Here is a 12,195-nt window from a genome sequence, read left to right on the forward strand (position 1 = left end):
AAATACAGATACGATAATAAATGTTTTCTTTCTGTGTTTATCTGTAAAAATCGATAAAAACGGAAAAATGGGAGCCCTACCCATAAGGTATTGAAACAAAAAGTAAACTCCAACGTTCTGCTTCCAAAGATAATAACCTAGGGCCTTAAGTGCAAAGTGATTTCGTTGGTGCAAACCCTGAATTCCACAGTTTGTCACAAAATCATCCCTATTAACCCTATTTTGTGATTCAGAAAACTTTTGCCGAATCACAAATTGGGTTTAGAAACCAATATCGAATGGCAACGTTGAAATAGGCGGTTCAGAGAATGCCTTCAAAATTGCGAACTAGCAAGGTATGTATCATAGGTTTACAATTGTAATTCCAGTGGCAAACCATGGACCTGTTACTGAAAGGAGAAGGGGTCACCTTTGGGAATCATTGTAGCAGCTTTAGGGGGAGTAGGCAGTGGGTTTTTTTCACGCTAAAGGCAGTCCTCTCTCTTTTAAGGAAAACAGGATGGTTACAAAATATATATTTTATTGAAAGACAATCACAGACATGGTGGCCTACTGACCCTTGCAGGTCACCAGCTCTGCGATTGGGGCCAATCAGAGTGTTTCGCAATTTATGACCCACATTATGAATATTAATGAGGGAGGTTGGATTGTGACCCACTCCAATTCGACATTTTACAAACCAACCTATTTCTTAGAATATAGCTCCTCTGCAAACTTCAGGTCGCAAATTCTGATCAGTTTTTGTGCCCAGTGTTATTGTACATCTGGCCCCTAGCTTTTCCCCCTAGAGTAGCAGCTAATGTACCCTTTGCCAAGCATCTCCTCCCTCCAGACTTCTAACAGTAAAAATGTAGTGAGTAAACCACAGTAGTCTTCTATGCAGGTGGCAGGCAGTGCAGTCATTTTCATTCATTTATACTTCTCAAGGCGGACAATATTTTAATGAAACCGGGGAAGCTCAGGAGGGGAATACACGACATTGCACGTCACTGAGGACGGCTGCAACAAGGCTTAACTCCCTTAGAAGGTCACGGAAGTCAGAGGTGTCGTGCAATATCCTTTTATTTTCTGGTAAGAGGCACCTCTAAAACCTGCTCTGCCCTTCTTAGTAGCAGTGGTCCTGCTTCCCTCTACCCGAAATGCTTTGCCTCATAGATGAGTAGAACAAAGGTGGGTGATCTACAGTAAATAAACCGAACCGATATACCGATGAGAAGCGGGCAGTAAAATGGCGGCAACAACTACACGTAGGTTAGTTTCAAAGATGCATGAATGTGTTTATTTTTTTTTTTAAAAAGACATTTGTCTTTCCGGCGTTGAACTCCAGCTTTGCTCTCAGAAGAATCAGGAACAGGCAGTGAGCGGCCTTATCAGTGTTGGCTGCAGACTCTCAGAGAAAGGCCACATGAAAGGAATTCCAGAAGAGGCATTCCTGCTCCGTTACATGTTTAAGAGGCAGTAACTCTGTTCAGTGGGAGATGCTTAAAGCACTGTGTCATCTCTGACAGAAGGCACTGCGAGGGCAGAATTCATCTGTAACAAGGTATTACAGGGATATATGAACTTCCCCTTATCAAAGTCTGTTGTAAGAACTCAAACATATATAAATATAAAAAATACATGTATGTAAATATTTACGCCACGCCCATGAAAATAAATATGGCGCAATAATATGTTCGTTAGAACAGCTGTACTATAAATACATGTTCACACATTTATTACAAGCGTGCAAAGGCCAATGTCCATGTTATTGCTACAGTACAGCAAGATTTACATATAGAAAACCGCAGACTGCATGTTATAGTAACTACATACAGGTAAACAACTTTGTAAATAGCCGAGAGCCCTCTGCAATGTAAGTTTCCCTTGCTGCATGAATGAAACTATTTGCTACCTTGTTTTGGTCAAATAAGTTTCAGACACAGGAAAAAACACAATGGCAATAATCATGTATGCCGCTGAAGGGCCATGGCTCACGAGAGCCACAGCCTTAAATATGTTGTGATGTCCATCAACTCCGTTAACAATGGAAATAAATACTATATTATCATTATACATAGGATACACTGATTTTTTCAGTTTGCACAATTGTCTGTTGGCTGCTGAACTCTGTTCCAGTGAAATACACCCTGCACGTTCGATATATGCATAGACTGGATGACGGGGGTTGCTACAGTAAAAAATGTTGCCAGCTGATAAATCAGCAAAATATTTTGGCAGTTGATAAATGGATTGCCATTCGGGCAGACCAGACAACAAAACGCAGTGATTACTGCAGCCACATGAGAAACACACGTCCACGAAATGTATGCAGAGCCAGAGACCGAAGAGAAGTGGAACAGGGCAGATGGAGAATCCAAAACAAGTACAGGTCTAGCTTTAGTAAGACAGACTGATGGCAATGACGGCAAAAGGGATAACATTAAAACAACTCACTGTAAGAAAAATCTGTTTCCAGCAGTAGATATAGAACAATTGACAAAAATCTTAAAGAAGTTAAAATCAGAAGACGCAACAGGCCCAAATGGAATCCCCAATGCTCTGTTTAAAGGAAACGTAATCTACTGGGCCAATTATTTCACACCATTTTTTAATGAGATATATCACATGAATCGCATCCCAGAATCCTAGTAAGGCAGCATTTTCCCAAAATTTTTAAAAGCGGAAATCCGACAATACCAACAAACTATAGGCTCATAGCACTAATAGACATAGAGTCAAAGCTCTACGCTTCTTCTTTACTTGAGCACCTAATGTAATGGATAGAAGACAACAAGCTTTTACCTCGAATGCAAACCAGGTTTAGGGCCGACATTGGGGACACTAACAAATCTAACAGCATCAGCACTTCTAGCAGAAAAGGTCAAAAACAGGAAAACTCAGCTTTTTGCCTGCTTTGTAGACCTTAAGTCTGCATTTGATTGAGTGCCTCTGGTGCCTATGGCAAAAAATAACCAAATGGGGCCTCCCAAATAGCTTATTGAGGGCAATCATAGAGATATATTCAGGTACATGGGCCCAGGTTAAAATTGGAGATGGCACTCGTGCTACAAACAAAATTGACCCAAAAAATTGTCTAAAACAGGGGTGTGTTTTAGCACCATGCTGGTTTAACTTATATCTGGCATAACTGCCACCCGCCAACCTTGGCTCAAGAGGAAGTAGGATGTCTTTAATATGCAGATGACATTGCTGTACTAAGCCAAACACCAATAGGACTTCAATGCAGCAGGAAGGCCTTAACAAGTTACATGGATAAACAAGGGCTAGAACTAAATCTGAAAAAAACCAAAGTGGTATGGTTGGTAGACTCTAAATACAAGTTACAATCTTGGTTCTTGGAAGGTAAAAAAGTTGAGGTAGCCGATACATATAACTATGTGGGATTAAACGTAGAGCATCAAATGAATGTTAAACAGCATTTAGAAACAATGCAGGCAAAATCTCAATCGTTAACCTACGGCTTTTAATTATTAAAAAAGAAACTGAGCTGCCCGTCACTAGGCCATCTGCTAACCGTAATGCATGCTCAATTAATGCCAACAGTGACATATGGCATGGAAACGTTACAAAGTCGCGAAGCAGACAACCTAAACAAGATACAAACAAGAGTATATGAATCTGTGTTTAGCATTCCGAAATCAACCTCCCCAACCCAAGAGCGCCTGGAGTTCGGATTGTTAAACCAAACATTTCAATGTAAAAGTGCATATATCAAACTATGTTGGAGACTGGGTGCATCTGAAAGAGGATCTATCAATAACTTGTGCTGGCAGGAAACCGAGGAGCAAAAACAGATCATAAAAAAGGATCTTGGGGTCCACCTAAATCAGGCCATAGAGGAGCTAGGTGCACAAGAAGCCTGGAGTGCGAGCATCTGGAAATTGGCTTTTTATCAAGCAAGAAAGGCCACAAGCAAATATTTATCTCATTTAACAGACAAGAATACCCTCACACAAAGACGACACGCCTGGACAGTGATCAATTCATACAAACAATTGCTGCCCTAGGAATATCTCTCAGTTCACTTCTCATTGTCCACAAAAATCCAGTTTATGCAATTCCGTTTTGGCATGTGGGAAACAAAAGATCTTATCCCCACTTGGAAGGAACGGTCGCAAACCAAGAATGTTGATTGTGTAAATACAAGAAACTTTAACTCACATTTTTTGCGCATGCCCGAAAGCAATTTTGATAAAATTGAAACCTCAATCCTGTAGGCAAGTTAACTTGGTTAGGTGGCTCTTCTATCCCCTTTGTTTACAGGGGGTAAACATTTTAAAAGTGAACCTTCAATCAATAGAACAAACTAAGGGTAAATAATATAAAATCATTATAAGGGGGATCAGATCACTGTAGAGCATTCAAGATCACCCGCATCTTAGTGATGAGCCAGTCATCACAGCAACGTCTATCTCAAAATCCCAGCTTGATCAAGGCACTTGCACTTCCACATAGAAGACATCCTGGGATGACACCAGCTACAAAGGAAAATGTGTCATCATAGTTTTAAAGAAATTCAATGAACAATTACAATAATTAACAGGTATCGAGGCCTTACCTAGACAGGAGTCCACTATCACTTCATAGCAAATGTGGTCTCTATTTAATATAGGATTATTGCACTCATAAAAAAAGCGAGTTGCAAGAACCAAAGGTTTTTAGACTTTTATAAATGATTTATTGATGGTTTTATCAGCAAGTTGCTTTCATAAAAAAAAATGTTTTCTTTTTACTTAAGCTTGATGGCCATGCAACTCTACCAAAATGTATTAAAGACTGATTGATTATGCTCTGCCTCAGGAGAGACGAGCCTGATACACAAAGTATATATTTTTTTTAAACTATCTGGCACAACTGTCCAGGTTTTTTTATTTTTAAAGTGCTGTAAAATAACTTTTTTCCCCAAAATATTTAATGTATGTATTTTAGTGTAATGGTTTTAAATGACTAAACACTTGAATAAAGAACTTGAACTTGACAGGGGTGGCTCTATTTTGCTTATTCGCAGCTGTCTGCACTGGTGTGCACTGTACGTAATTCGCTTGTAACCACTGGTGTCTGGGGTCAAGTAAAAATGGGGTGTAGACTGTGGGCATTTGAGGATCTGCGACGGGCCACGGGCGCGTGCATCCTTCCTGTTTCCGGTCTCTCCTTCACACAAGGGCCCCCAGTCTCACGCTCGCCCTTCATCAGGCTCTGACGTTCTGTCTGTGGTAATGGCTGTGGGACAGATATTCCAGACACGGTTCTTTTCCCTGGACGCCCCCAGGGAGTCCTGGCACCGACCTTGAACTCACCTCTTTTTTTCTGCCTTTGCAGGAGTTCTTGAAGAAGGAATTCAGCGAGGAGAACGTGCTGTTTTGGCTAGCCTGCGAGGAGTTCAAAAAAATACAGGACAGGAAGCAGGTAACAAACGGGGCTGTCTGCCCGCGCGCGAAGAGGGGTCCGACACGTAGAGGCAGGGATGGGAAGAGGAAAGAATGCATGTGGTCACAGAAACAGCAAGATTTGATAAAGCCAAAAGGTCTGGGTTTAATGTGCTAGTGTAAGCAGCATTATCACATTAGGGCAAGACACATAGGAGGGAGCTAACAGGAGCAGGTAGAGGGTCGTAGTTGTAAAGTAGTCCCTCGTGCAATTCAATGTGCACCCTTAAGTGAAGGTGAAAGGATACACTTTAACAGCAATTAGCATTTGGTGATTAGTATTTCGCCATGGGACTGAGCCAAGATATGACTGACAAAGTTTCAAGCCATTGGTTGAAAGAGGCTGACTGAAAAAAGTCCACGGTGAAAAACGCAGCCCAAAGCTCACTCTGTGTATATTGTTAGCAAAAGGTATGTGAGATATCAGTGCTGTGAAAACCCAGACTTGAAAGGGGCTGCTCAGAAAGCTTGTGTCGGCACCGCGTACCACATAACCGACCCCTTACCTTTGCAGCACCCTATTTTTAATACCAGGCTAAATATCACTATTATCAGCATTGCCCATTTAAAGAGCACACGAAACAAACCGAGTTGTCATTTGACGTCTAAACAATGGTTTTATTGTCACTCAGCTCCGTGGTAATCACTCAATCTGCCTTACAATTATGAAATGTGGATTCAGACACAGGGAATTTAAGCCCATGGTTTAGCTAACGTAATAATTTACCTCTCATCATGACTCTGCTTCTCAGTGGGGATTCGTTCTCCATTTTTTAAGCTGTATTTAGAAATGAGACCTTTACGTATTTATTTCCACTGTCCTCCTCTGTGTCTACAGGCTTTCTTGGCAAGACACTGACCCTGACATGTAGGAATGACTGTATGATCAATGTTTCAGCAGAGACTTGGTATCTGCGGTGACGCTAACAATCACCATCTCTTTTAAAAATGTTATTCATTAGTCTTCAGATCAAACCCTGTCTTTAAATATATTGGACTCAACTGTCTTCTCTTTTCATGTATCCAATTCTATTTGGGAAAAACTTTGGCCAAATCAATCTAGAACGCCCAGGCAACTAAATGACACCCAAAGGCAGGAACTTTAGGATAGTTCAATAAGGCGATGAAAATACACACGCGCGTCAGTTGCTTATTAGTTAAATTTATTAATGGCAAAATCAAGAGTGTAGCCCGACCCAAATCCCTCAGTTGTGAGCAACAATCATCTCACATTATCATAGGACCTTATGTACAACATGGGGGCACTGCTTTGATCAGTGTGACTAGAACACGGATTCACCCCTAACAGTTTCAGATATACATATTTCCAATATCGAGGCAGTGCTGGGATCTGTCCAATCACAACACGAGATGACTTCTGATAAGGTTAAACAGAGGGCCAGAATGAAGCACTGCTGTGATTGGTTAAGGTCAGCACAACACCAATTGGTCACCAACAACAGCAGTTCTAACCCTGTTTAAATGGGGGCACTGACTGGTTTACATGTTAGCAAAACCATCTTTGTCTCATATGGTTTAGACAGTTTGGTAAAAATGTGCTCACCAGCTTCGAGAGAAAATGGAAAGGGCTCAGGGACACTAACCTCTACAATCGCCTGTTATGGGAAAGAGGAGAAACAGTCTATTGTTTACTTGCCAGTGAAGAACGATGGTCTTAATTAGGGGCAAACAACAACGTGATGGAGTGATTGAATTACTCTTAATCAATGGCTCGGGCCACGTTACAGACCATACTTGTGTTACCTACTGAGCCTTTCTAGACAAACACCAGCCATATGCAAATAGGTTTTGGTTCTGCTCCAACAGAAACAGTCCAGCCTGCACTGGCAGGCAGAGTCCCCTCCAGACGGGGACACGAGCAAACCAAAACCAGTCTGTTGACTCAGGCCTCCTCAGTGAGGTATAGCTTAAGTCTGTGGCATAAGGTAGGTACCCACAGATAGGCCCCAAGGAAAGAGAGAGAGATGGGCACAATTCCAAGCAAGTCTGCTAACTCACACCAGGAACAGGGGCCGGTCAGCATGCTCAGCAGTTGCACATTTCAGAGATTCGGCAAGCCTTTAGTTGTGCTGCAATGCCTAAAGTTGTTTCAGAAATTGTACTTAGGGCACCTTCAAATGTGACGTATTGTTCACTAAAATCGCTATTAACCCCTTCAGTGCCCATGACGAGCTGGACTCGTCATGGGCCGCGGTGGCGCTGTGCCCATGACGAGTCCAGCTCGTCATAGACCCCGCCCGCTAATGCAACGGCCGGCACTGGGCGGGGAAAGGGGCGGGCACTGAAGGGGTTAAGGCAGAATCATCTCAGGGGTAATGGAGTCATTTCCCTGAAGACCAATGCCTTTGAAATGTAAGTAAGGCTGGGGCACAGGAAGCCATACATCAGGCACCCCTGACATGAGATTGATTCTGCTGTGATCCCCAAAGGTGTTCAAGGTACTGTCTTATCCAGGCATATCCTACTTCTCTGGAGGCCACTCCAGCTCTCGCAGCCCTGATGATGAGATGACTCTTTGCGATCACCTTGACTCAGAGATACTCTAAAGCTTCCTTCTAGCCGTCTCTTTCCGCTTTTCTTCCATGCTCTGTCCTGCCGGCCAGTCTCCTGACACATGGCTCCCGAGATACTCTAAAGCTTCCTTCTAGCTGTCTCTTTCGGCTTTTCTTCCATGCTCTGTCCTGTATTGCCAGTCTCCTGACACATGGCTCCAGAGATACCCTAAACCTTCCTTCTAACCGTCTCTTTCCGCTTTTCTTCCACGCTCTGTCCTGCCGGCCAGTCTCCTGACGCATGGCTCCAGAGATACTCTAAAGCTTCCTTCTAGCCGTCTCTTTCGTCTTTTCTTCAACGCTCTGTCCTGCATGCCAGTCTCCTGACACATGGCTCCCGAGATACTCTAAAGCTTCCTTCTAGCCGTCTCTTTCCGCTTTTCTTCCACGCTCTGTCCTGTATTGCCAGTTTCCTGACACATGGCTCCAGAGATACCCTAAACCTTCCTTCTAGCCGTCTCTTTCCGCTTTTCTTCCACGCTCTGTCCTGCCGGCCAGTCTCCTGACACATGGCTCCAGAGATGCCCTAAACCTTCCTTCTAACCGTCTCTTTCCGCTTTTCTTCCACGCTCTGTCCTGCCGGCCAGTCTCCTGACGCATGGCTCCCGAGATACTCTAAAGCTTCCTTCTAGCCATCTCTTTCGTCTTTTCTTCCACGCTCTGTCCTGTATTGCCAGTTTCCTGACACATGGCTCCAGAAATACGCTAAACCTTCCTTCTAGCCGTCTCTTTCCGCTTTTCTTCCACGCTCTGTCCTGCCGGCCAGTCTCCTGACACATGGCTCCAGAGATACCCTAAACCTTCCTTCTAGCCGCCTCTTTCCGCTTTTCTTCCACGCTCTGTCCTGTATTGCCAGTTTCCTGACACATGGCTCCAGAGATACCCTAAACCTTCCTTCTAGCCGTCTCTTTCCGCTTTTCTTCCACGCTCTGTCCTGCCAGCCAGTCTCCTGACACATGGCTCCCGAGATACGCTAAACCTTCCTTCTAACCGTCTCTTGCCGCTTTTCTTCCACGCTCTGTCCTGCCGGCCAGTCTCCTGACACATGGCTCCCGAGATACTCTAAAGCTTCCTTCTAGCTGTCTCTTTCGTCTTTTCTTCCACGCTCTGTCATGCATGCCAGTCTCCTGACACATGGCTCCATACCCTGTCTTTCAGATGCACGAAAAGGCAAAGCTGATCTATGGGACATTTCTCAGTAACAAGGCTTCGGCGCAGGTGAACGTTGAGGGCCAGTCGCGTATGAGTGATACAATCCTGGAAGAGCCACACCCTTTAATGTTCCAAAAACTCCAGGAGCAGGTAAGGCTAAGGAAGAATCCATTATCCAACACATCTGTGATAAACGTTTGACGATCCAGCAATTTAACATCTTAACAACTGTCAGTGTTGTAGCTGGCTTGCCCTACTGGTGCCTGGACTGTATCTGCTTTGATTGAACGAGACTTGCCTTGTTCGTGCCTGTCAACTACCCTGGTCTGGATGAATGAGCTGCCTGGTATTTGCTCTTCTTAGGTTGATCTGGCCCTGGTTGTAGCTCTTCTGTGCATAGGAGGGATGCCTGCATAGCTCCTGTCTCTTATGCACCTGAATCATGTCTGAAGGAAGTTTATATAGCTGTTGCTTGTGCTATGCCTCTTCTGTCCTTGAGAGGAAAATGTGCATGGCTGTTTGATCTGCGTCTGCCTCCTGTGTGTGAGTGAAACTTGCACTGATGATATCTGTGATGACTGTTCAGTGTGTGAGGGAAGATTGCACAACTGCTGCTTGTTTTGTATCTACTCTATATGTGTGACAAAAGCTTCATTTCAAAGTATTTTACTAATTTAAGAAAAAAGGCATACAATCAGACAATATGGTGATACAATCAAAGGGTAATATGTGCAGATTACACATGAAATGTCATTGGTTTACATACAATAGCTATAACGATGCGGATCATCATTGAATTTATGAGAACAATCCAGGTTCAGAAGGGTGATAATCTAAACAGTGCCTTCAGTATATTCAGAAGAGTATGCACACTGTAGGCATAAGGGTATCATAATTTGTCTGAACAGGATTTAATAGATCAGTACAGTTCAAAAGAATACGACATCATTTGAATCGCCTGTATACCAAGAAATGTCAACCATGAACAGAGGTAGAAGAGGAGGACAGGAGGTGGGGGAGGGCGGGGGGATATCTGCTTCATAGCCGTCGTTACGAAGGCTTAGGGAAAAGACCCATGCAAAGAATTTAGATTGAATAAGAGATGGGACAATTTTATTGCAGAAGGAGAATTTGGCAATCTTATGCCAGGAGTCAGGAGAAATGCGTTCAAAAATCCCCCTCTCAAAGTGGTTTGCCTTTTTGGTGCAAGTAATTGAGTCTTGTGAAGGCTGAGAGTCAGAGAGGAACTTCTAGATTTTGGAGGCTACATGACCAGAGCGTTGCCAATGGGCAAGATACGTAAGTAGAGTCAATTGTTTTAGAGAGATTAAGGTTGGAGAGTTTAACCTTTATTTTTAGAAAACTGTAGCAGTCCAAATTGGAGAGGTTGAACTTCCTAGCTCGGGCTGAAAAGGAGAGTGATTCATTGCTATTATCATAGAGGTCTCTTATTAACCTGACGCCTTTAGAGGCCCACACAGTTGCAAAGGTCGTTAACTTTAAGATTAAGCCAAAAAGACGCCCATCTTGAGTTATTGATGGATTCTGGGAAGCGTTTGTCTATCAGTTTCAGTGCACTTGCAGTACCGGTAAGAATGCGGTGGTAATGTGGGGGGTAAATTTCAACATTGTAATAAAGGAGGATGTGCCAGAAGGGGAACAAATCTTATGTTCAATATGTATCCATGGTGGGGTGTTTTAAGAATCTGGAAGAAACCAGAGAGTGCCTTGGACAGCTAAAAAGGTGAATGGTACAAAGTTCCAGTTCGGAAGACTGCATCTCCTTCGTGACACTGTCTTTCTGAGGTATTTGTAGGAGATCCTCGCTCTCTTATCACTCCAAAGAAACCTGGAGGTGAGTTTATACAATTACTGGAAAAAAGGGGGAAAGTGTAAGAGGGAGCATGGATGACAAGAAATTTACTATCGTATTTGGAGCCAACCTCACCAGGAAATATAATTGGGTGAACAGTTGTTTAGGAGATCCCTAACCTTGACGATAGTGTGTGATTCGTTAAAAAGTAATGTCAGTGAGATTTTTACAGAACCAGATCCCCAAATATTTAAGATGTGTAGATTACCACTTGAGACCTGAATCGCCTAATAGGGAAGGAAGACAGAGAGGAATCGAGGGAACTGCTTCTGTTTTGTCCTTATTTAAGGTATAACCGAGACCTCCGAGAACGTACAGATTCGACTCCGAAAAAATAAGGATGTCATTAGCTTATGCTGCTGTTATATATACAAATTTGAGACTTTCAATACCAGGATACACATTAGGCTATTTAAGTAAGGAGTCAATAGTAAGTAAAAAGAGTAAGGGTGAAAAAGGACACCCCTTGTCTTGTACCTTGGTTTTGGTTGAAATATGAGGATGTGGTGCCATTAATCCTAATGTTTGCTTTGGGATTCGCATAGAGCTCCAAAACCATATTAATGAAGGAGTCACCCAAGTTAAAAAAGACCAAGACACTTTGTCAAATGCCTTTTCGGCTTCCAGAGCAATCGCCACAGTTGGCAGTAAAGAAAGGCAAGCTTTTTCTAAAATATGACAGAAAGAGCGAATGTTATCTCTCTCAAGGCGCCCTTTTACAAAACCTTTCATCTGAAAAACAAATGTTAGACACTAAAAACAACAATTTCACAAAATTATCGTTAGGGACACAGCACGAGAGATGATAAAGACATTCATTTTTTGTCATTGGGTACCAAAACCACTACCAAAGACTGTACAAAGACACCCCAATGTTTCAAAATTCATCAGCATTTGGGGTGAATTGAGAGCGGTGAGTTAATGGTGAACAGGCGTCGACGCGTTTCGAAGGTTTAGTAATAGTTGGACCTTCTTTATCAAGACTACATGGAATAGTACTCTCGGCGATTAAAACATCTACAATACAAATATACAATGAATCAATAAGTACTACAGTCAAATCTTACATCAATGCTGATACTAACATCATAAAAATAAAAAGCATTATTAGCAGTAAAAACAACATGGCACAAAATCCTAATAATCTTTTCAAGACAAAAGAAAAAAA

General features: G+C 42.7%; 1 protein-coding gene across 3 annotated transcripts in view; it reads left to right on the forward strand.

Moving 5' to 3' along the window:
• RGS10 (regulator of G protein signaling 10) overlaps positions 1-12,195 on the forward strand; it is a 138,470-nt gene that overhangs the window by 102,385 nt on the left and 23,890 nt on the right. For all 3 annotated transcript variants that reach the window (XM_085602885.1, XM_085602899.1, XM_085602891.1), the window contains exons 3-4: positions 5,323-5,409; positions 9,161-9,304. In XM_085602885.1, the coding sequence (XP_085459011.1) occupies positions 5,323-5,409; positions 9,161-9,304 (231 nt within the window). The remainder of the gene's footprint in view (positions 1-5,322; positions 5,410-9,160; positions 9,305-12,195) is intronic.

Source organism: Triturus cristatus, chromosome 1_2 (assembly GCF_964204655.1).
Source record: "Triturus cristatus chromosome 1_2, aTriCri1.1, whole genome shotgun sequence".
NCBI classification, from domain to species: domain Eukaryota; kingdom Metazoa; phylum Chordata; class Amphibia; order Caudata; family Salamandridae; genus Triturus; species Triturus cristatus.